General features: G+C 39.1%; 1 protein-coding gene and 1 long non-coding RNA gene across 3 annotated transcripts; one reads left to right on the forward strand and one right to left on the reverse strand.

The window, feature by feature from the left end:
• Positions 1-11,754: 11,754 nt before the first annotated feature.
• On the reverse strand, positions 11,755-15,703 carry LOC148778076 (uncharacterized). Its single transcript, XR_016037235.1, has 2 exons — positions 15,550-15,703; positions 11,755-12,084 (listed from the first exon to the last, which is right to left on the reverse strand). It is a non-coding gene; the product is annotated as an uncharacterized LOC148778076 (long non-coding RNA).
• PRPF38B (pre-mRNA processing factor 38B) lies at positions 14,965-23,641 on the forward strand. 2 transcript variants are annotated; one of them, XM_055402621.2, is made up of 6 exons: positions 14,965-15,579; positions 18,456-18,524; positions 18,806-18,957; positions 19,039-19,099; positions 21,138-21,361; positions 21,610-23,641. In XM_055402621.2, exons 1-6 carry the CDS (start codon positions 15,304-15,306, stop codon positions 22,457-22,459), a joined length of 1,632 nt encoding a protein of 543 aa, XP_055258596.1. In that variant the 5' UTR covers positions 14,965-15,303; the 3' UTR covers positions 22,460-23,641. The 2 variants fall into 2 exon arrangements, with proteins under 2 accessions (XP_055258596.1, XP_055258597.1); XM_055402622.2 differs by lacking the exon at positions 14,965-15,579 and adding an exon at positions 15,742-16,049.
• The last annotated feature ends 993 nt before the right edge of the window (positions 23,642-24,634 follow it).

Consider the following 24,634-nt stretch of genomic DNA (forward strand, 5'->3'; position numbering starts at 1 on the left):
ACGGATAAATGAATAAACAAAAGTGGCATATACATCCTTACAAGGAATGATTCTGACATGTTACTACATAGATGAATCTGGAAAACATTATGCTAAGTGAAATAGGTTGGTCACAGAAGGACAAATATTGTATTGTGGGTGGGGAAGGAAAAATAATCTTCAATAGACACTGGATTTGTGGATACTGATTCTAGTCCTGTTCTTTGCCTTTGAGGTTTTGTTGTTGTTCAGTCACCTAGTCGTGTCCAACTCTTTGCAGTGCCATGGACTGCAGCACACCAGGCCTCCCTGTCCCTCGCCTTCTCCTGGAATTTGCCCAAGTTCATATTCACTGCATCGGTGACGCTGTCCAGCCACCTTATCCTCTGATGCCCTTTTCTCCTTCTGCCCTTGATCTTTCCCAGCATCAGGGACTTTTCTAATGAGTTGTCTGTTCGCAAGATGACCAAAATACTGGAGCTTCAGCTTTAGCATCAATCCTTCCAGTGAATATTCAGGGTTGATCTCCCTTAAGATTGATTGGTTTGATCTCCTTGCTGTCCCAGGGACTTTCAGGAGTCTTCTCCAGCACTGCAGTTCAAAGGCATCAATTCTTTGGCGTTCTGCCTTCTTTACAGCCCCGCTCTTACAACCATACATGATCACTGGAAAGACCATAGCCTTGACTATACAGACCTTTGTCAGCAGAGTAATGTCTCTTGCTTTTCAGTACACTGTCTAGGTTTGTCATTGCTTTCCTGCCAAGATGTTTTGTTATCTACTTGCAAATTAGACTGAATCCTGCATTCTTCTAGTTTTCACCAATATCTGTCACTAAGCTAACATTTCCACATTTTTCCCACTCTTGAAATCATAAAGACAAAAACTGCCATTTTCTCAAAGACCTAAAAGCTGAAGCTGGATGACTTGAGATAAACTTCAGAGAAATCACCACAACATCTCACATTCAGACCAACTTTGTGCTTTTTGCTCTGTGACCCACTCAGAAATTTCACTGGAACACCTGACATCAACCAGAGGTAACAGGAAAATCTATCAGATTACTGCTGCCTCTCCTCACTCTGAAGATGCTTCAAGCCCACCATCTAGAAATCTTGCCTAACTGCTCCCTAGACTCAAAATTTTTGTTTATATTCTGTTCTAACCATTGACTTTGTTTTTCTTCTGTTTCTGTGGCAATGCCTCTTATTGAATACGTGATTACTTGCACCATATAGGTGTGATTTTGGAAGCCAACCTGCATCACTGCCTCCTGACATTAAATAGCACACTTTAATTTAACTGACCTATTCTCAGGAGAAGGAGGTTAATTCAAAGAGAAATGGAGCAATGTACCAAATCAGCTTCTGGGGACGTTTCAAAGGCAGGAACTTCTCAGGAAAGTTGCAAAGGCAGGATAGCAGAAATGGCTCCCCAAAATATGCCTCTTTGGCATAAGGACTGTTTTTAGCTGATTGTTTAAAGAAATAGCAGACAGAGGCTTCCCTGGTAGTCCAGGGGACCTATGTTCCATCTCTGGTCAAGGAACTAATCCACGTGCCTAAACTAAGAGTTTGCATGCTGCAACTAAAGATCTCGCATGCCATAACTAAAGACCCCGTGTGCTGCAAGTAAAGATCCCACATGCCAAAACTAAGACCAGCACAACCAAGTAAGTAAATATTTTAAAAAGAAAGAAAAGGCTGGTCCTTTTAAAAAATTAAAATTAAAAAAAATAAACAGCAAACACAGAAGAATCTCTGAAAACACAAACATTACCCTTTTGAAATGGAAATATATGTTTATAAAGGAAATCTCCTTTGAGAGTATCTCCCTCTATCTGGCAGAGAAAGATGACTGAATCGCTTGAAATATTACTGGAGAAAGAAGATACTGATTTAAATCTATAAAATAAACATTACCCCTTTTACCATGCTTTTCCTGGTGGCCTCCCATAACTGGCCTCTTCTCACCACCACCCCAATATCTTTCCTTTATCTTTACTGAAGACATTATGTAAGATGGTAGCTTGGAGCTTCACAGAGAGTAACTCATTCTTCCTAGATATATGTTAATAAGTTTCTGTTTTTCTCTTGTTAATCCATCTTTTATTACAAGGAATCTCAGGCAAGAACTCAAAAAGGGAAGGGAAAAGTTATTTTTCCTCCTCTTTGGTATGATTCCATTTATACAGGATATCTACAATAGTCCAATTCATAGAGATAGGAAGTAGAGGTCTCACCAGTGGAACGATGATATCTTTGGTTTGTCTCTCGAGGGAAAAAATTCAGATGAGAGGCTCAGACAATCTTAAGGAGCAAGAGTTTTATTGGCAAAGTGGAAGTACTCTCCCAAGAAAAGCTAAGAGCCAGCTGTCTGGAAACCAGAAGCAGCCCCACAATGGGGGTAGGTTGGTTTTTCAGAGTGGTGGAACGTCCCTCCCTGTGTCCTGCATCATTTGACTGACAAGTTGATTGACAGCTTTAGGTTATATAACTTTTCTCCTCATGTGCATGCACTTACCCATAGCACCCAAGTGAAACCCATGGTGTGTGTGTGTGTGTTGGGGATGGGGGGGAGGCGGGTAATGCAAAATCTGCATTGCTAATTTATTATAAATATGGCATACTGAACTCCAGGTTACTTTGAGTCACCTTTTAGGTCTTGGAGGGCCTGCACCAGCCTGTGCTGTCAAGTTTTATCTAGCTTGGACCTGACAAGGCTGGAAACTCAGCAGTCCTTGACTAAATAAAGGAAGGATCTCTGGGCATATTCTGATCACCAGTGTCCAGGTGGGGGATGGAAAGATGACCCCATCCAGGCTGGGGCAGGGACTCATTCATCTGACTAACTACCTAACAGAATATTAGTTGCCAGGGGCTGGGAGAGGGAATTGGGGGTTATTGTTTAATGGGTTTCAATTTGGAATAATAGAGAAATTCTATAGACGGATGATGGGGATGGTTGCACAATAATATTAATATATTTCATACCACTAAACTGTTAATATACACTTAAAAACAGTAAATTTTGGACTACCCTCCTGGTCCAGTAGTTAAAAAGGGCATAGATTTGATCTCTGGTCAGGAAAGTTCCACATGCCTCATGGTGTGGCCAAAAAAATTACCCAAATCAAATAAATGGTAATTTTATGTATATTTTACCACAATTTCAGACATTTTAAAAAAATTTTTTAGAAATTAATGAATGATTTGTAAGGATTCCTGGATTTAGAGTTTTTGCCTTGCCTGCTGGTAGTTCATTAATAAAATTGAATTCTCATATCCAGCTCCAGTTCCTTCTCCAAATTTTCCTGTTTGATCATTCTGCTCTTCTACTCTCTCAAAGCCTGATCGTCATCCTTGGCTCTATTCATTCCCACCCTTCCCACATTTGGACAATCACCAAATCTTGACCCTTTCAAGCTGTCAGTTGCATCTGTTCCTTCCCACAGTCAATATTGTAGCTTACTCTTTGTCATCTCGTTTTCTCAACATACCTAATCTTAGCTTCCTCCACTAGATTCTAAGTGCCACTGAGATACAGGACATGTTATACATTTTCAGGATGAGTTTTAAGTCAAATAGACCTAAAATCCTGATTTCACTATTACACTCTAAATTTTGGAAATTTACTTACCCTCTCTGTCAACTTTTTTTTCACTTGAAAAAGGAGAAATAACTAAGATTATCTATTTGATAAATATGTACAGTTGTGCCTATTTTGGACCAAGTACTGTTTTAAGTGAAAAAGAAAAATAGAGGTCCTCTGTTATGGCTCAACTATTCCATCAGGTATAGATGTCTAACATGAAATAAATGACTGGGAAGTTATCGGGGACTTTCGTGGTGGTCCAGTGGCTAAGACTCCATGTTCCCAATGTAGGGTGCCCAGGTTTGATCCCTGGCTGGGGAACTAGATCCCACGTATCCCAACTAAAATTTCCCACATGTTGCAACTAAGATGCAGAACAGCCAAATAATAGATAAATATTAAAAGAAGAAGCAGCATAGGGAACAACCTAGACTTTTGACCAATGTCTAACTGAGAGGAAGGGGTGGGCAGACTTGTAGAAGCCCTTAACCTATGGGGTCTGACATAGTCTCCAGGTAGGTCTTGTCAAAGTTAACTTGGACTGTAGGACACCCAGTTGGTATCTTGAGCATTGCTTGATGGTGTGGAGAAATACGCACCCTACACACATTGCAAAGGGTAATCAGAATCCTTAATTATGTTTAGTTTTGTAAGAAATTGCCAAACTGTCTTCCAGAGTGGCTGTAACATTTGCCTTTCCATCAACAATGAATGAGAGTTTTTGCTTCTCATCCCATCAGCATTTGGTGTTGTCAGTGTTCTGAATTTAGGCCACTCAAGGAGATCCAACCAATCCATTCTAAAGGAGATCGATCCTGGATGTTCATTGGAAGGACTGATGCTAAAGCTGAAACTCCAATACTTTGGCCACCTCATGCGACGAGTTGACTCACTGGAAAAGACTCTGATGCTGGGAAAGCTTGGGGGCGGGAGGAGAAGGGGACAACAGGGAATGAGATGGCTGGATGGCATCACCGACTCGATGGACATGAGTTTGAGTGAACTCCGGGAGTTGGTGATGGACAGGGAGGCCTGGCGTGCTGTGATTCATGGGGTCACAAAGAGTCGGACACTACTGAGCAACTGAACTGAACTGAATAAGTGTATAGTGGGATTTCCTAAAGACATAATGTTGAACATCTTTTCATATATTTATATATATATATTTTTTTTACTTTTGGCCACACTACATGGAATGTGGGATCTTAATTCCCTGATCAGGGATCAAACCTGCACCCCCTGCAATGGAAGCTCAGAGTCTTAACCATGAAACTGCCGGGGAATTCCTTCATATGTTTATTGGCCATCTGTATATTTTCTTTGTTGTTGTTGTTTAGCCACTAAGTCACATCCAACTCTTTTGCGACCTCCTGGACAGTATGTAGCCCACCAGGCTCCTCTGTCCAAGGGACTTCCCAGGCAAGAATACTGAAGTAGGTTGCCATTTCCTTCTCCAGAGGATCTTCTTCACACAGGGATTGATCCCGTGTCTCCTTCTTTGGCAGGAGGATTCTTTACCACTGAACCACCAGGGAAGCAATATTTTCCTTGGCAAGGTGTCTGCTTAGGTCTTTTGCTCATTTTTTAATCAGCTTGTTAATTTTCTTGCTGAATTTTTCATTCTTTGTATATTTTGGATAAAAGTCCTTTATCATATATGTCTGGTATTTTCTCCTAGTTTGTGGCTTGTCTTCTCGTTCTCTTGACTGCACACATTTTTAAACTGATGACAGATTTTTCACCAAATGCTTAAGTAGTTGTAATGGATCTAATTTGCTATGTATTATACATATTGATGTTTGAAAATAATATTTACACTGCTTTTTAAAAAGTATTCAGAGTGGGACTTACCTGGTGGTCCAGTAGTTAAGACTCTTGTGCTTCCACTACAGGGGGCATGGGTTCAATCCCTGGTCAGGGAACTAAGATCCCACATACTGTGCAGTGCTACCAAGAAATAAAATTTTTAAAAAAAGTATTCAATGAAATTTAATACTATAGCTGATACAATAGTCATTTTAAGAAGACTTGAAGTGGGAATGTAAACTGATACAGCCACTATAGAGAACAGTATGGAGATTCCTTAACAAACTGGAAATAAAACTACCATATGAACCAGCAATCCCACTACTGAAATATACCCTGAGAAAACCACAATTCTAAAAGACACATGTACCCCAATGTTCACTGCAGTGTACTTACAAAAGCTGGGACACGGAAGCAACCTAGATGTCCACTGACAGATGAATGGATAAGGAAGCTGTGGTACATATATAGAGTTGAATGTGACTCAGCCATAGAAATGAATGCACTTGAGTCGGTTCTAATGAGGTGGATGAACTTAGAGCCTATTGTACAGAGTGAAGTCAGAAAGAGAAATTGTATATTAATGCATATATATGGAGTCTAGAAAAATAGTACTAGAAAACCTATTTACAGAGAAGAAATGGAGACAGAGATGTAGAAAACAGACTAGTGGACACAGTGGGAAAAGGAGAGGGCAGGTCAAATTGAGAAAGTAACATTACATGTATACATTCTGCTGTGTAAAGTAGATAACTAGCAAGAAGCTGCTGTTTAACACAGGAAGCCCCCTGGTGCTCTGTGACGGCCTAGAGGGGTGGAAGGGGGTTGGGAGAGGCTCAAGAGAGAGGGGATATATAAATGATTATGACTGATTCCCGTTGATGTACGGCAGAGACCACCAAAACATTGCAATTATCCTCCAATTTAAAAAAAAGACATGAAAAAGCTCCATATGAAGTAAATTTTATATCACTCCTCCTTTATCCAGTAATTTCATTCTACTTATAAAATTTTTTCCAAATGACATATTTATGTTCACACATCTTCTAGTGATCACCTTATCATACTTCTCTCTAAACAACTATATATGTTAAAGAAACTAATGTCATTTCCTAGGATTATAAGGCTCTAAGTGTTAATATTTTTCTTCTATATAACTGTTTTCAACAGTTACTATTAATGCACAATTGATCAAAATGGCACATACTATAAATATTGATGTTGATTATTAAACATGAAAGTAACATTTTATAAGAAATGCATCTTTTAATAAGATATATCTTTTTAAACATTTAGTACATATAACTGTTTATGAATATTGCTGATTTCTAAGATGAGACACACGGGACTTCCCTTGTGGTCCAATGGTTAAGACTCCAGGCTCCACTGCAGGGGACATGGGTTCAATCCCTGGTCAGGTAACTAAGATCCTGTGCAGCAAGGCAAAAAATAAAAATAAAAAAGATGAGACACAGCATAATATCAATGCTACACTTTTTTTGGCGATTCTGTGCAGTTTGAAGGCTCTTAGTTCCCCAGGGAACAGGGATTGAACCTGGTCATTGGGGTCATTTCAATGTTTTCACAGTGAAAGCACCAAGTCCTAACCCCTGAACCACCAGGGAATTCCTGCTATTTTTTTCATACTTATATATGTAAGTGCTAAAAACCTCATTCATATAAACAAGTAGATCTGAAAGGAGTTTTGTTATAGCATTGTAACTTATTTGTAACTTCCGTGCACATTGCAGGGATTGAATCCATGTCCCCTGCATTGGCAGGCAGATTCTTTACCACAAGCACCCAGGGAAGCCCTACAGTTTGTGTTCTTAACAACTGACTATCCTTTTTTTTACAGCAACATCCCACTTACACGAAATGAGGAAAATGAGGCTTTTTCAGATAACTAGGTGTTAATCATTTAAAACTTAAAATAACTAATAATTTAATGTAATTTTTTCCTAAAATTTGCATACCTTTTCTAAAATAATCCCATGCCTTCATAACCATAATTTATATAATTCAGGTTCATTGTTATGAATGTTACATTACATCATGATTACTGCTTCGCCCTTGAATAACACTGATGCATCTTTGAGACACATGTCTATCCTTCTCTGACACGGAGTTACCTGACTTCCTGGACTGTCCTCACATTTATTGAAGACTTTGAATCAGGCTCACTCTCCAAGTGGAACCAATAATTTATTAATTTGTTTCTTCATTTAATAAATAAATATTGAGAAATATGCGTGTTTGGTCTTTGTCTTCAGTTCTTAGCACTAGAACTTCTAAAACCTTTGTTAATTTCCTGAGGGATAGGAGTAATAGGAGCATCTTTTGTTATAATATTTGGTTCTTAGTCCGCAGTTCCAAAAATAAGAGCTTCTTGTTTTGTTTTTCTTTTTTTGGCCATGCTGCAGTACTTGCAAGATCACAGTTCCCCAGCCAGAGATTGAACCCAGGCCACAGCAGTAAAAGCACAGAATCCTAACCACTAGGCCACCAGGGAACTCCCAACAAGAGCTTCTAAGATCCTTCAAATCTCTAGAATGATGAGGGGTTGTTTGTTTGGTTTTTTGGTGAGTATCACTTGTGTGCTAGCAAGGTGATTCTGTTTGGGCCCTTCAGTTCAGTCCAGTTCAGTCACTCAGTCGTGTCCAACTGTTTGTGACCCCATGAATCGCAGCACGCCAGGCCTCCCTGTCCATCACCAACTCCCGGAGTTCACCCAAACTCATATGCATCGAGTCGGTGATGCCATCCAGCCATCTCATCCTTTGTCATCCCCTTCTCCTCCTGCCCCCAATCCCTCCCAGCATTAGGGTCTTTTCCAATGAGTCAACTCTTCACATGAGGTGGCCAAAGTATTGGAGTTTCAGCTTTAGCATCAGTCCTTCCAATGAACACCCAGGACTGGTCTCCTTGAGGATGGACTGGTTGGATCTCCTTGCAGTCCAAGGGACTCTCACGAGTCTTCTCCAGTACCACAGTTCAAAAGCATCAATTCTTCAGCGCTCAGCTTTCTTCAGAGTCCAACTCTTACATCCATACATTACCACTGGAAAAACCATAGCCTTGACTAGATGGACCTTTGTTGGCAAAGTAATGTCTCTGCTTTTTAATATGCTATCTAAGTTGGTCATAACTTTCCTTCCAGGGAGTAAGCGTCTTTTAATTTCATGGCTGCAATCACCATCTGCAGTGGTTGGGCCCTTAGATAGCTTCAGATACAAACTGGTTGCCAGATAAACCAAATCAGGTAATTAGAAGGTTGAAACTTTCAGCTCTATCCTGACCTCCTACCCTGAAGAAGAAAATGGCAACCCACTCCAATATTCTTGCCTGGAAAATCCCATGGACGGAGGAGCCTGGTGGGCTACAGTCCATGGGGTTGCAAAGAGTCAGACACGACCGAGCAACTTCACTTTCTTTCTTTCTGACTTCCTTGGCTTATGATTCAATCAAGCATCCCAATAATCAATAATAGAACCTCACAAAACCTCTAAGTAATTGAGTTCAGAGACCTTCCAGATTGATGAAGACAGCCATGTGTCTATATGCTGGTGCACCCCAAACTACTGGGATAGAAGCTTCTGCACTGAGGTCCTTCTAAACCTCACCCTATGTACCTCTTCATCTGGCTGTTCCTTTATCATATCCTTTGCAGTAATAAGCAAAGTTTTTCTGAGTTCTGTGAGCAGTGATAGGAACTCAGGGAAGGTCAAGGAGGTTGAATGAAGCCTATTTTCTACAAACAAGAAACAAGGGGCACAGAAAGGACTTGCAGCTGGAGAACCCTACAGGGTCCTGCTCTCATTCACCACTACTTGTGACTGATGCCTAAATTGGGAAGTCATGTGGGACTGAGACCTTAACCTGTGCAGTATGTGCTAACTCCGAGTAATTAGTGTCAGGACTGCAATTAAATTGGAGGACACATAGTGTACAAAGAGATGAAGAATTGGTTGTTTTGTGTGAGTGGGGGAAACGCTAACATTTGGTGTCAGATGTGTTTCAAGCAGTTTCTTTTGGTTTTGGCTGTGCTGGTACTTCGTTCCCGTGAGGGCTTTTCTCTGGTTGTGGTGAGTGGGGGCTACTCTCGTGGTGCACAGGCTTCTCATTGCGGTGACTTCTCTTGTTGTGGAGCGTGGGCCTAGGGCACACAGGCTTCAATATTTGTGGCACATATGGGCGCAGTAGTTGCAGCCTCCTGGTTCTAGAGCACAGGCTCAATAGTTGTAGCACATGGGCTTCATTGCTCTGCAGCATGTGGGATCTTCCCAGATCAGGAATTGTTATATTCTCTCAGTTTGTTGAAAAATAATTGATATACATCACTGTGTAAGTTTAAGGCATATAGTAGGATGGTTTATGTTTATTGTGAAACGATTGGCAGGTTCTACTAACACCAGATAATTCTTTTTTTTTTTCCCAAACTTTAAAATTTTTATTTTGTATTGGGATGTAACCAGTTAACAATGTTGTTGTAGTTTCAGGCGAACTGCGAAGGGGCTCAGCCATATATACACATGTATCTATTTTTCCCCACACCTGCTGCTGCTGCTAAGTCACTTCAGTCGTGTCCGACTCTTTGTGACCCCATAGACGGAAGCCCACCAGGCTCCCCCGTCCCTGGGATTCTCCAGGCAAGAACATTGGAGTGGGTTGCCATTTCCTTCTCCAATGTGTGAAAGTGAAAAGTGAAAGTGAAAGTGAAGTCGTGTCCGACCCTTAGCGACCCCACGGACTGCAGCCTACCAGGCTTCTCCATCCATGGGATTTTCTAGGCAAGAGTACTGGAGTGGCTTGCCATTGCCTTCTCCGCACCTAATAACTCTTAAATCTCAATTCATACCTCATCTGATTCAGTACTTTGAAGTCATAACCAAGGAAACAGGGATAGTTTTGTCTAACACTTTTGACTGTTTATAACAACCTGCCAGTAGTATCGGATTCTTATTCTTGGGTACTTTAGTCAATGGCTTCTTTTGTTACTTTAGAATTGTGGTTGTTGTTTTAGTAGTTTGTTTTGAACAATAAAACCTTCAAAATATTAGAACACTTAATTTATGTTATTTTAGTTACATATGGCAAATATTTTAATTCTTATTTATTGATAAATGATACATGTTTGTCAAGCACTTTCCATATACCAGTTTTTTTTTTAATTGATGGAAACACAAAGGCCCCAGAGTAACCAAAGCAATTTTTAAAAGAAAGTATGAAGTTGGAAGACCTAACCTACTTAAGTTCAAAACCTACTATAAAGCTGCAGTAATCAAGGTAGTTTGGTATTGGCAAAAAGATAAAGATCAATGGAACACAGTAGAGTTCAGAAGTAGATTCATACATGATGGGTTAGTTGATTTTTGACAAAGATACTAAAGCAATTCAACAGGGAAATAAGTCTTTTCAACAAATGGTGCTGGATCAATTAAATAGCCACATGGAAAAAAAAAAGAAAAGAAAATCAACTCTACCTTACATCATCGGCAAAAATTAACTCAAAATGGATCACAAACCTAAGTATCAATTCTCAAATTAGAAAACATAAGAGAATCATTTCAATCTTAAAGATGGAAGTGTTTAGAACAAGAAAAGCACAAATCATCAGCAAAACAAAAATTTGGTAACTTGGACTTCATTAAGATAAAAAAGTATTTGAAAGACACCATTAGCAAAATTAAAAGGCAAGAAATAGACTGAAAATCCTTGCAACACGTGTTTCAAAGGATTTCTATCCAGACCATGTAAACCAAAAATCCTCCAACTCAGTAAGACAAACAACCACATAAATAGGTGAAAGATTTGAAGTTACTTCACAACAGAAGGTATATGAATGCTGGTAAGTACCTGAAATGATGTTCAACATCATTAGTCATAAGGGAAGTGTAAATTAAAACCACAGTGAGATACTTACTGCACACCCTTTAGAATGACTAAAATTAAAAAAAATCCTCATACTAAGTGTTGATGAGTTTATGGGGCAACTGGAACTCTCAGACTTTGCTGGTGTGAATGTAAAATGGTACAGTCACCTTGCAAAACAGTTTGGCTGTTTCTTAAAAAGTTAAACATATACCTATCATATGACTCAGTCAGTCTTACGTCTAGGTATTTCACCAAGAGAAACAAAAACATCTACACAAAGACTAGTACACAAATGTTCATAGTGACTTTATTTGTAATAGACAAAAATTAGAAATCCATATGCCCGCCCGCAGATAAATGGGTAAACAAATAGTAATTCCATGCCATGGAATACGACACAGTAAAAAAATAAAACAGCACACATACAACTGATACAAACAGCAAGGATGAATATCAAAACTATTTCGAGTCAGAGAAGCCCAGTAAAAAGGGAACCTAGTATATGATTGTATTTATTTATTATAATTCAAGAAAATGCAAACTAATCTGTATTGACAGAAGGTGATTGCTAGGGATAGAGACGCTCAAAGTTCTAACCCTTGAAGTTATAATTTGAAACCCTAATCCCCAAAGATGATGGTATTAGGAGGTGGAGCCTTTGAGAAGTACTTAAATCATGAGGAAGGAGCCCTCACAAATGGGGATGGTGCTCTTAGAAATCTCAGAGAACTTCCACATCACTTCAATCTTGTGATTACACAGCTAGAAGGGGCCAACCATGAAGCAGGAAGAGAGTTTTCCCTTGGTCTTGGACTCTCCAGAACTCCAGAACTGTAAAAAATAAATTTTTGTTGTTAATAAGTTACTTCTTGACTAAGACAATAAGTGTACATGTATCAAAATGAAGCAAGCCAAACTTCCCAGCTTTATCTATGTGCAGTGTAGTATTACTAAGTTAAATATAACTTTTTAAATGGGGATAATAGTTACACATTCAGGCTGTTTTAGGGATTCATTGAATATGTCAAGCACTTTATCCTAATACCTGATTTGATATTCATAGTTTGATGCCACTGAAACTTTGACATCAAACTTCAATCTCTCTACTAAGCTTTACAATCAAAGTCTAGAGGTAAATGAATTTTTAAAAGATTTAAGCATTTAGTAGGATTTGGCAATTAATGTCACTGAGTAAACTTAATAAACTTATTATCAAGGCAAAAAAATACACATAAGGGAAAAACTGGGTTCAAAATTTTTTCATGCTATTTTTAACAGTTCAGTCGCTCAGTCGTGTCCAACTCTGCGACTGCATGAATCACAGCACGCCAGGCCTCCCTGTCCATCACCAACTCCCAGAGTTTACCCAAACTCATGTCCATCGAGTCGGTGATGCCATCCAGCCATCTCATCCTCTGTCATCCCCTTCTCCTCCTGCCCCCAATCCCTCCCAGCATCAGGGTCTTTTCCAATGAGTCAACTCTTCGCATGAGGTGGCCAAAGTATTGGAGCTTTAGCATCAATCCTTCCAATGAACACCCAGGACTGGTCTCCTTGAGGATGGACTGGTTGGATCTCCTTGCAGTCTAAGGGAATCACAAGAGTCCTCTCCAGCACCACAGTTCAAAAGCATCAATTCTTCGGCGATCAGCTTTCTTCACAGTCCAACTCTCACATCCACACATGACCACTGGAAAAACCATAGCCTTGACTACATGGACCTTTGTTGGCAAAGTAATGTCTCTGCTTTTTAATATGCTATCTAGGTTGGTCATAACTTTCCTTCCAAGTAATTCATTAAAATTTGGGATCATCTATTTTCCTTGGGAAGTAAGTTTATACTAATGTATAGAAAAACAAGATCTACTAGGAAGTTAAAAACCACTTATGAAAGCTTTAGTTCTCCAGTATAAATAAAGGAACTAGACAGGATGATCATTTACATACTGTTCAGCTCTAAATATTAATCACTCTAATCATTCATTTCTCATTCATCTTTCCTTGCATTGTCATACCACTGTCTCCTACTGGTTCAGCTTCATCCAAGTGTGGATTTTCCCCAAAGTTTCTGTCTTATCCTTTTCCCCTCCTCTGTGTCTAAGCCACTGAACTTAAGATCTCCACCTTCAATAAAGTCAGACAGAGAAGGAAAAATATATGACATCCCTTATATATGGAATCTAAAAAGAAATACAAATGAACTTAGGAAACAGACTCACAGAGAACCAACTTAAGCTTCGGGTGGGGGTAAGAATAGGGGGAAGGAACAGTTAGGGAGCTTGGCATGGCCATACACACACTGCTACATTTAAAATGTATAACCACTAAGGACCTACTGTATAGCACAAGGAACTCTGCTCACTGTTCTGTGTCAGCCCGGATGGGAGGGGAGTTTGGGGGAGAGTGGATACATGTATATGTATGGCTGAGTCCCTTCAATGTTCACCTGAAAGGAACTCAACACTGTTAATAGTCTATATTCCAATACATAATGAAATGTTTAAATACTTAAAAAAAGCCAAAAACTCCACCTTCAAACTTCCTACTTCAACAGTTTCTAGGCAAGACTAAATGTTAAAGTGCCACAATGAGAAATCAAATAGAATGGAGAATGGAAAATGTCCTTGGATTTTGGCAATTAGGATAACGCTGAGCATCCAAGGTTTTGAAAAAGAAGTGCGGCACTTTTCGAAGGATGACTCTGGCAACACTGTGAAGAATGAATTGGAACCAGAGACTATTAGGCAATATTAGCATCGAAAGTGACTTTGGAGTCATAGCTGTAACCTTTGGGTTTAAATGCCATTAAATTCCTAATGTTTCATCTTGGCATTCCAGCACTTCAGTTCAGTTCAGTCGCTTAGTCGTGTCCGACTCTTCGCGGCACGTAGGTGGTCCAATTCCTATCCAGTCGTTACTCCCCCATAAGTGTATTTCCTGGCCTCCGTCGGCCAGACGACCCCCTACTGATCTTGATCTTCCTTGCTTCTACGGATACTCAAGCTGCTTTTTGTTTATAAAACTGCCCAGTCCATGAATACTTGCACAAACTTTACTGCCTTTTTTAGCCTTCTCTTAGCTCCCAAACCCCATAAATCTTCTCTAGGTTAACAGTAGCTTTTGAAAGGTGAGACTGATTCTGACTCATTTTCACACCCACCAGCTTCTTCCACCTCTTCCTCCCCCAGTCAGAGTGCATTGGCAGAATGGAAGTACTCAATTAGAAGTCAGGTAACAAAACGGCGCTACAGGTACAGCAGCTCTTTTAATGCTAAAATGCCTCTTTGTTTTTAACAGTCCAGTAACATGTTATCTCGACCTTACTGTTGAATAAATTTAGGCTCCAATAATAAGACTTCCGGTCAGAAACTACAGCCTGGCGGACGACTTTGCATCGGTATCACATGAATGAATGCGGTCCTATCAGAGAATACGAAAATTGAACCCAAGAGACTCCACAGGAATCAAGAGTCACGAATTTGCAAGCACACAGTCCTCCGAACGCCTTCCCGCTCAGCGTCCGAAAGGAGAAACCCGGGCCGCAGTCCAACATACAGAACAGACCGACAACCCCCTCGCCAGGCCACAAATGCCCAGCCTAAGTCTCCTAAGAGTTAGGCAGCGGAGGCCAGCGCCGCGACCGCAGTGCGCGCGGAACTCGCGGAACTCGCGGAACTAGAAAGAGGAATCTCCTGCCCACCTGGGCGTCTCTGATTGGCCGTCGGCTAAACTTGGAATTCTGGGGCGCGTTGCGTCATATCCGCCGGGGCCGCCATCTTGCTCCCAGGGGCAGTTGGCGGAAGAGAGCGCGCTCCGGCGGCTCGGTGTCTGCTTGGAGTTCTCGAGGCCCGCGATTCGGCGTCTGCTGTCGACCAGGGGTCCGTCTCTTACGTCCCGGTTGCCCTCCCTCACCCAGCTGGGGGACAGCGAGGCGGCCCCCTCTTCGACGGCGTTCCATGGAGTAGGGTCCCGGACCGTTGTCCCGAAGAGCGAGATTGAGCTTGGCCGCCTCCCCCTCCCTTCTCCCTCCCTCCTTCCTTCCGCCGCAACATGGCTAACAACAGCCCCGCGCTGACAGGCAACTCGCAGCCGCAGCACCAGGCGGCAGCGGCCGCAGCCCAGCAGCAGCAGCAGTGCGGCAGCGGCGGCACCACCAAGCCGGCAGTCTCGGGCAAGCAGGGCAATGTGCTGCCGCTGTGGGGCAACGAAAAGACTATGAACCTCAACCCCATGATCTTGACCAATATCCTGTCGTCGCCTTACTTTAAAGTACAGCTGTACGAGCTCAAGACCTACCACGAGGTGGTGGACGAGATCTACTTTAAGGTACGAAGCGTCTAGACTTGGCGGGGTGGGGGGGATGTTAAGTTCCGAGGAAGGGGCATGGAGGAAACGGGCGGAGGCGGCCCTCGAGGTCTGATGATCTGTAGATGAGGGAAGGTTGAACGGAGGGGGAGCTGTGGCCTGTAGTTCGCCAGGGAGGGGTCAAACTGGGGCCGCCCTCTCATTTCCTTTTCAGATTTTTAGGGCCGGGAGAGCCCGCCGCCATTGATCGCTCTCTTCCCTCAACCTCCTGCCCGCCCCTGGGGGGAGTTGGGACGGGAGGACTGGGGGAGAGGAGAAACGAGTAACTGAAGCCTCTCCAGTTTACAGTTTAAATTTCTTTCTTTTGACGTGGATCTGCTCAGCGCCAACTTGTTGGTGCTTCTCCCGCTCACCCCGGGCCAGTTCGTGTATTGACTTCAGTGTTGGCCTCGTGTTGTTGGTATTCACTATCCGATCCGGACAGGGAAATGGTCAGTGTGTGTGTCGGGTGGGGTGGGAGGATCGAGGGTGGAGAGGCGCAAGTGGAAAAGATGTACCGAAGGCCTGGAAATTTTAGCAGCAGGAGGTCAGGAGTGAGTGGTTTCAGTCACCTGTGCGTTGGGCTTATTTAGAATTATCTGGGCCCTGGGCTTCTGCGGCAGGGTCGGTGCTGGCTTGGCTGTGCTGGGGAGCTCACCTGGCGCCTCCTCACTGCACTCTTGTCTCAGTTCTTGTTTCGTTAGCAGGATTGACTCAGTCTTGCAGCGAGGCTCGGAGCAGCCCAGGGTCGCAGGTAGAGGTATGCATTATTAATCATGCTCAATCGCCATAAATGCATTTCCCTGGTTAAATGAACGGCTACTTAGATTTTTTTTTTTTTTTGACCATTGGTTTTGGTCTTTTCCTCACAAATTTGGTAGGCTTTCTCCACTTACCTAAAAATTATGTAGTTTAAAAATTACCTTCCAGGCCTCCTAAGGTAAATTTGTACTATTAAAGAATATCAGTAGGTCTTAAAGGTCGTTAAATACCTAAACTAGGACATCTGGCATAATACAATACGTTTTGTCTGTATTGACTCCAAAAAACCACTTGAGAGACCACATAAAGTATCTTCCCTGACCTGAACATATCTGTAGAGGTGATAAGAGAGGAAATTTTCTTTATTCGCCTTCAGGTTATGTTTTGTCCACCTTTTCCCCTAATAAGTGAATAGCTTATTAAAGGATTTTGAGATATTAGTTGCTTTTGATAGGAGATCTTATTTTGAGAATATAGTTCAACTTCGGGTATAAAAAGTAAACTGAAATTTCGGTGTACTCTTAATATAAAAGTATTGTAAGTAATTGTAATACTGTGAACTAGATTTTTTTTTTTTTTTAAGGTAAGGGCTTTTTCAGTGTGGATACAATGTGGTGAATATTTAACCCTTAGCTTTATTTGTGCAGTAAATTTTAGTCAGTTGAAGATCGGGTTCCTGCTCTTTGTGGCAGGTTCTGTTTAATAACCTAGGCAAATGTTAATAGGATTGAGGGAAAAGCTTGTTTTCAAATTTACATACTGTGTCTTGAAACACTTAAGATTCTACTACAAATTATTTAAATTTAGTTATAAAACTGAAGACTCGGGTTTTGTTATCCAGATCAAATAATCGTTGAAATATGTAGGCTTCCTGTTTTCTAAGTCGATTTTGTATGGCATCCACCCCTTTGGTTAGCCTTTAAGGAATTGAAACATCTCTTCACAGCAAGGTGGGGGAAGGAAATAAAACTAAAGCAGTGCAGCTTAGTCCACTGAGCAAATTAGTGTACTGTTGACATTTAAATGCATGCTTTTCTGTCTGAGTCACTGACAAGGACTATTTCATGTAATTGTGAATGGGTGGAAGTAAAATTTTAGAAATACATCGTAAAAGAACAGGATTTCAAAACCATTTGGTTTCGCTACAAGTTAAGAAACAATACGGATCTTATTTTTCCAAAACACCTTTGTTATATCTGTTGTACAGCTAATATTTTCTTTGCTGTTTTTAGGTGAAATATATTGTTTTTATAGGGTGCCCCACTTTAGCTAAGATCTGTATCTTTGAATGTACTTGACAATGCAAGTTATACTTACTGTTTTTGACCCAGTTTACATTTTGGGGGAAAATTGAATTGGTTCATATAATCAGGCTGAAAATATACAGTAACTAGAATAATCTATGTGTAGGTATGGCCTTTGTAATTTCAGCTTTAGTCAGAAATGAACATAATGCTTGATCATGGTTTAAAAAAAATGTGTAAATATAAAGTTTCATGATTTTGCATCAGAAGTAATTTCTTACTACTTTAGCATACTTCGTTTTTTCTTTTTTGTATTTTTTTAATTCTTTTTTTCAAGTTTTTTCTTCATCTTATAATGTGTAATTTTAAATCACCACGAAATTGAAATATTAAGGGTATTTTAAAGTTTTTTTTTTTATACATAAACTTTGTTAATACTTTCTGCTTTAAATTGGGACTTTAAATCCATTTTAAAATGAGGGTTTTTATTTTTTAAGTAATTCATAATACAAAATTGATTATTAATTTTTAAGTGTGTAAGACTAGAAATTTCATGTCTCCACATGTATCTGCTCCCTACAAAGCTAGTTTAATGGGATTTCTGCTGTGTAAAGTTGTTGAGGTTTTGTTAAACCCTAGTTGCTTTATTGGTGCTATTTAAATATTTAAGCAGTTTTCAGAGATGGTTTACATACTTTAATATGTATGTAAACAGAATATATACATCATGTCAAAATACCCAACTTCCAAACTTTTGGAAGAGCTGCTCTGTTATGGATTGGGGTTTACTTGAATCATTTTTTTAAAATTCAAAGCATGAATGTTTGTTGTGTTTCTCTTTTCTATTTTCAGGTCACGCATGTTGAACCATGGGAGAAAGGAAGCAGGAAAACAGCTGGCCAAACAGGGATGTGCGGAGGGGTAAGTAGAAGTACGTGCATTTTTTCAGTTTTTCTGTCTGATAACTAAGTTTATATTTGGAAAACTAAAAGTTTGTCAATTACATACCAAGTTACAATTAGTTTCTGTTTTTTAAAAATCTAAATTCAAATGTTCGCTGGGGTTAGAAAAGCATTTTTTTTTTTAATGGTTTGTTCTCAGTTCTGGATTGTATCTTGTATTAATACCTAACAGGATTAATCAGTTGGTATTAAGTATCTCTGTTAATTACTTTACCACTTTCTTAATTCTTTCCCTTAAAGGTTCGAGGTGTTGGAACAGGAGGAATTGTTTCTACAGCTTTTTGCCTGTTATACAAATTATTTACTCTGAAATTAACTCGCAAGCAAGTGATGGGTCTTATAACACACACAGACTCTCCATATATTAGAGCCCTTGGATTTATGTATATAAGGTGAGCATGCATTTCCCTACATTTTCAATAAATATCTTATTTTAATTGACTTAAACTTAAATCAGTCTTTTGTGATTCTAGGTACACACAGCCCCCTACAGATCTGTGGGACTGGTTTGAATCCTTCCTTGATGATGAAGAGGTATGTCAACAAGGGTAATAATTAATTTTCTTCTGATTATTCTTTTTTAATATTTTGTATTTATTGATGATTTAACATCTTCCAGCATTTTCTGTACTTAAATTTATTTCACTCGAATACTTTTGGAATTAATGTCCTGTTACTAAAATTAGGGTGGATTTTAAATCTTATATGTCTTAGTTTAAATTTTTTGTCTTGTTTTCACATTTTTTAATTGTTTAGGTTTATTTTGCTAACTATTGAAAGTTTTCTCTTCCTAATTGTGTTCTGTGTATTGTTTTGCTCTTGACTTGTACAGTTGATAGTGACTTTAGTTGGCCATGCTGAAGATTGAGGTGGTAAGACATGCACATAGAAGTAGTAATTATTACTTATTTTTTTATATTCTGGGACTTTTCGTTTTTTACCCTATAACTTCCTCCAAATAGTAATATTTCCATTTGCATAGAAGTGCAGAATTGAAGATCTTGGTGGAATTTAAATAGGGTGAGGGTTTAAATAACTTGTTCGAGGTGATCAGACTATTTCAGTCCCAGCTTTTAACTCTTACTATACTATACCTGTTTATAGAAAGAAACCTCTCTTTAGTAGTTGAGAATTTTTTTTTTTTTTAATGTGAAGCTTAGCATTCAAGCTTAAGGTTGAGCTTGTTACATATGTTCAGAAAGTACTTTGGAAAACACTACTGTGTCAGAATAAATCATACATATATTAAAGTCCAAGATCACAAAAGGATCTTAATAATGATCACTGTTGTCTATATATCTATCCCCACCATTACACTTTGTTTTAAGGTTCATAAAGTAAACTGAGTGGTGTTTTAGTAGTCCTATTGAAAATGTATCCAAAGAATTGGTTGTATTAAAGGATAGTCCTAATGGAAATCTTTCTGGTGTGTTTTTATTACTACATGCACAACTAAAAAAATCTCACTCGTGTAGATATGGAGAATTTTTCTATGCACTTTTTTTTTGTAAACAGACTATTTACAGTCTGTTTATTATCCCAGAAGAGGCCAAAAGTGTGTTAGATGATAAATCACAATCTTTAAAGTTTTTTCTTTTTAGATAAGATTTTTCAGGCTGGGGCGCTTTTCCTTTCTATATTTAAAAAGCATGTCCCGCTTCATAATTGGTATTAGGTTTGTTTCTGAATGCTTCTGTTTAATCTGTTTTTTATTGTATTTACAAACCTGAGGCTTTCTATTTAAGCTAACTTATTGTTTTCTTCCTTAGATATCTGCAGCGATTATATTTGGAAATACTGTATATCTGAACACTTAAATGTGTGTGAGTGCAAGCAGTTTTACCTTTAGCTCTTGTTTTCCTGTTTAGATAACAAATCTCACTTTCCTTGTGTGCTTGCACTATAGGTTTGGGACTGACAATAGCTGACTAACATGTCCTGAGCTGTGAGAGGGCATAGCAAGAAGGCCTTCATGCGGTAATGACCCTTTTCAGAGACAATGGTCATCATGGATTATGCGTTTCCAATTATTTGTTTATTTATTTATTTTCTACATAACTCTAAATTAGAAACCTCACTGCTTCATGGCAGTTGGTTTGCTATTGCTTCCAGTTTTATTAGGGCTTCATTTTATATTAGAGCTGTTAAAAGATAATCTTTAGACAGGAACTGTTTAAAGTAGTTCATATGTAGCTAGGTTACACCGCTAGGAACAATGTGTGCAAACGTGTCCACAGAAATAAAATGTATAGTTAGTAGGTATGTGGAATGTAAATTTGATTGTTCCGAATAGTTTAGTAATGTAAGGGGGTGTTGCATATTTTTTTAACTGAGTGAGGTCACTTCTCTTTCTGTCCATGAGGTTGCAGGGTTTGTTCTCACCTGCATGCACACACTGAGCCCAGATATTTCTCTGTATCATTCATTACCAGATTAGAAAGGTACACAAATTGAAATTTTTCTGTTAGAATTTTTTTGTATTTGAGACTCCAAAGATGGTTATATTTTTTATAGTATTGTATTTATTGAGATAAATTTTTTGACGGCCAGGGTATCTTTTGTGTTTCTGTAGGACCTAGATGTGAAGGCTGGTGGAGGCTGCGTAATGACCATTGGTGAAATGCTGCGATCTTTTCTCACAAAACTGGAGTGGTTTTCTACTTTGTTTCCAAGAATTCCGGTTCCAGTTCAGAAAAATATTGATCAACAGATTAAAACCAGGCCAAGGAAAATCAAGAAGGATGGAAAGGAAGGCACTGAGGAAATAGACAGACATGTTGAGCGCAGACGTTCAAGGTAATGTAACTCTTGAGTTACCACATCTTTAAAATGTGCTTTACACAAAAGTTCTTGGAAATTAGTATCACATTCTTATATATAATTTGTCATCTTTTCCCCATTTTCTACCCTTAAGGGCATGTTCAACAAATTATGCATCTGTAAATGAGAACAGACAAATATTTTGCTTAAATTGTTCTTGATGTGTAACACTTATGTTTTATTCAAGTTTTTTTCTCCCCTTCCTCCTTTTTCCTGCCTATTAGGTCTCCAAGGAGATCACTGAGTCCACGAAGGTCCCCAAGAAGATCCAGAAGTAGAAGCCATCATCGAGAAGGCCATGGGTCTTCTAGTTTTGACCGAGAATTAGAAAGAGAGAAAGAACGCCAGCGACTAGAGCGTGAAGCCAAAGAAAGGGAGAAAGAAAGGCGAAGATCCCGGAGTATTGATCGGGGGCTAGAACGCAGACATAGCAGGAGTAGGGAAAGACATAGAAGCCGTAGTCGAAGTCGTGATAGGAAAGGGGATAGAAGGGACAGGGATCGGGAAAGAGAGAAAGAAAATGAGAGAGGTAGAAGACGAGACCGTGACTATGACAAGGAAAGAGGTAATGACCGAGAAAAGGAGCGATCACGAGAACGGTCCAGGGAACGGAGAAGTAGGGGTGAGGTAGAAGAAAAGAAACATAAAGAAGACAAAGATGATAGGCGACACAGAGATGACAAAAAAGATTCCAAGAAAGAGAGAAAACATAGCAGAAGTAGAAGCAGAGAAAGAAAACATAGAAGTAGGAGTAGAAGTAGAAACGCAGGGAAACGAAGTAGAAGCAGGAGCAAAGAGAAATCAAGTAAACATAAAAATGACAGTAAAGAAAAATCAAATAAACGAAGTAGAAGTGGCAGTCAAGGAAGAACTGACAGTGTTGAAAAAAGAAAACGAGAACATAGCCCCAGCAAAGAAAAATCTAGGAAGCGTAGCAGAAGCAAAGAACGTTCCCACAAACGAGATCACAGTGATAGTAAGGACCAGTCTGACAAACGTGATCGCCGAAGGAGCCAAAGCATAGAAACAGAGAGCCAAGAAAAACAACATAAAGACAAAGAGGAGACTGTGTGACAATTTTTTTGTAAAAGTGGATCACATTGAATCCTATAAACGTTGGATTAAGTCTGCTTTTTTTTTTCCTCCCAAGTTGAGATTGTGCAGTAGTTACGCACTCTTCAAGCTCCCTGTAGGCTGCATTTTGATTTCCTCTTTTGTGTAGGGAAGTGCCTTTGTAATCCCATTTATTGCATTGATGTCTTCACCCAATTGTTGAGTTTGATACATGATGCACAGATTGTTCTTGCATTTTATTGTTTAACTGTTTTTGAGATGTACAGTCTGTACATATGTCCTGAAAATGTTTTAATTCCTTTGGCATGGTTGCCATGTTGGTTAAATTTGTATAAGGCAATAAACTGCCACTAATTCTATTTTTGTTTTGTAGGTGTGGGATTATGGTTTGTGTACTGAAGTTAGCATGGCTGTGCTTTTCGTAATAGAATGCTAAAGACTTTGAAAATGGATCTAGGATGTCTATTATAGGAGAATTACATGCTTTCAGTGTACATGAAGGCAGCAGTTTTAGGATTAACATTCTTGCCCACTGTATATTGTCTTGGAAGGCTCTTGTTAATATGTTAAACCTAATAGTCTCTACAGTTAACTTTAGAGAGAATTTATGAGAAGTTAGTTTCTGATGCAGAGGTTTCAGTTAGGCTGTGATTTGATCAAAAGTCCTTTTAGCATTCTACCTCAAAGGGACACTGTTAGTATGCCTAAAATTGATTCACTTAGTTTTCCTTTTTTATTTGAAAAAAATACATGACATGTAATCTTTTTCTTGAATTTTTCAGATTTTAAAGTACTATATTAAAGGAGAGATTAATGTCTAAAGCCTAGCATTCTTGCAGCAACCCTATACTAACGTGAGATTGGGAGAGGGTGGGGCAGGTGAGTAGAGAAATGGGTATAAGCCTCAAGCTTCCAAAGTGTTTTTATAAATGGGAAATACTTAAATTATGAAACAGCTTGATATAGTGTCCTTTTTTTAAATTCAAAACTTTTTTTATTGAAAATGAAGATTGCTGTTTGAGTTTTTAAACTTAATCTAGAAGAGAGAAGTATTAAAAGTAATGCTTTGCTGCATTATTTAAGATTATCAGCAAATTATTTGATAGATTGTTCTTATGACTTGTATTCTGATTACAGAGAACGATCATGAGTGTGGAATAAATTACTGGATTAAATCCTTTATCCTGGGTGTTGGCTTCCCCCTTTTGTTAACTTTTTAAATTATTTTTTATTGTGGAAATAGATACAATGTTAGTAGAGTCACACTTTGTGCAGAAGGATATCTTAGTGCCCAAATGACAAGTGAATTTTAAATGTGTAGATGGAATTAGACATACATGATGGCCAGCAATATTTACTAGAGTTCTTAATAACAGTTCCCTTTATCCTTGGGTGTTACTTGCATCAATAGGGTGTTTTTTTGGTTTGATTAATTAGTTTCACATCAGAGGTCCTTATTGCAGGACTTTGCAATTAGGTTATATATTGGAATCATTTAAAATTTGGACTTGAAATAGCTTTTAAAAATAACTTCCAATTCTTATAACAGAGGCCCCAAGTTCAGTCATTGACAGGACTATAAGGGAGTCTTCCAACAGTATTAACTGACCATATTAACATTTGTTTTATCTCACTGTATTGGCCAGTGAGATGGGCACTCAGATGCCACCTTGCAAAAAAACCATTAAATGGGACAAAGGAGTACATTTGGCAGAGTTCTTCATATATGGGCTTAATAGTTGTACTTAACTTCAGAAAAATCTCTTTAAATGAAAGAATTCTAAGAAAATACTTTTTCTTTTAAGAGTAGAATATTCAATGATCTTTTAAGCTGAGTGTCAAGTGAATGAACACTAGATAGGTAGAAAACTTCCTGAATGATGAAAGCCAATAAACAAATATTTAGCATACCTAAGTGGATGGTGCTACTCCTTTGAATATAGTTTGAATATAATTTGGTGGTGTATTTTGGTAAAACATGGAAAGAATTTATTTCAAATAGAAGTGAAAGTATCACTTCATTACTTTCCTGTCATTTTGCTTGTATATAGGAGAATGTGTCAATAATACTAATTAATTCCAAATATATGCATGACTTAATTTGGAGAATAGCTTTCTAAAAGACTGAAAACAAGTGGCTCTGAAAGACATCTCAGGATTGTTTCTTGCAATTTT

Source organism: Moschus berezovskii, chromosome 4, assembly GCF_049115385.1.
Source record: "Moschus berezovskii isolate FMDL1 chromosome 4, NW_MosBer_1.0, whole genome shotgun sequence".
Taxonomy (NCBI): Eukaryota; Metazoa; Chordata; class Mammalia; order Artiodactyla; family Moschidae; genus Moschus; species Moschus berezovskii.

Coding starts and splice junctions, on each gene's coding strand:
- PRPF38B (XM_055402621.2), top strand. CDS start 15,304: ATGGCTAACAACAGCCCCGCGCTGACAGGCAACTCGCAGCCGCAGCAC. Junction 18,958..19,038: donor CTTGGATTTATGTATATAAG/GTGAGCATGCAT, acceptor TTGTGATTCTAG/GTACACACAGCCCCCTACAG. Junction 19,100..21,137: donor CCTTCCTTGATGATGAAGAG/GTATGTCAACAA, acceptor GTGTTTCTGTAG/GACCTAGATGTGAAGGCTGG.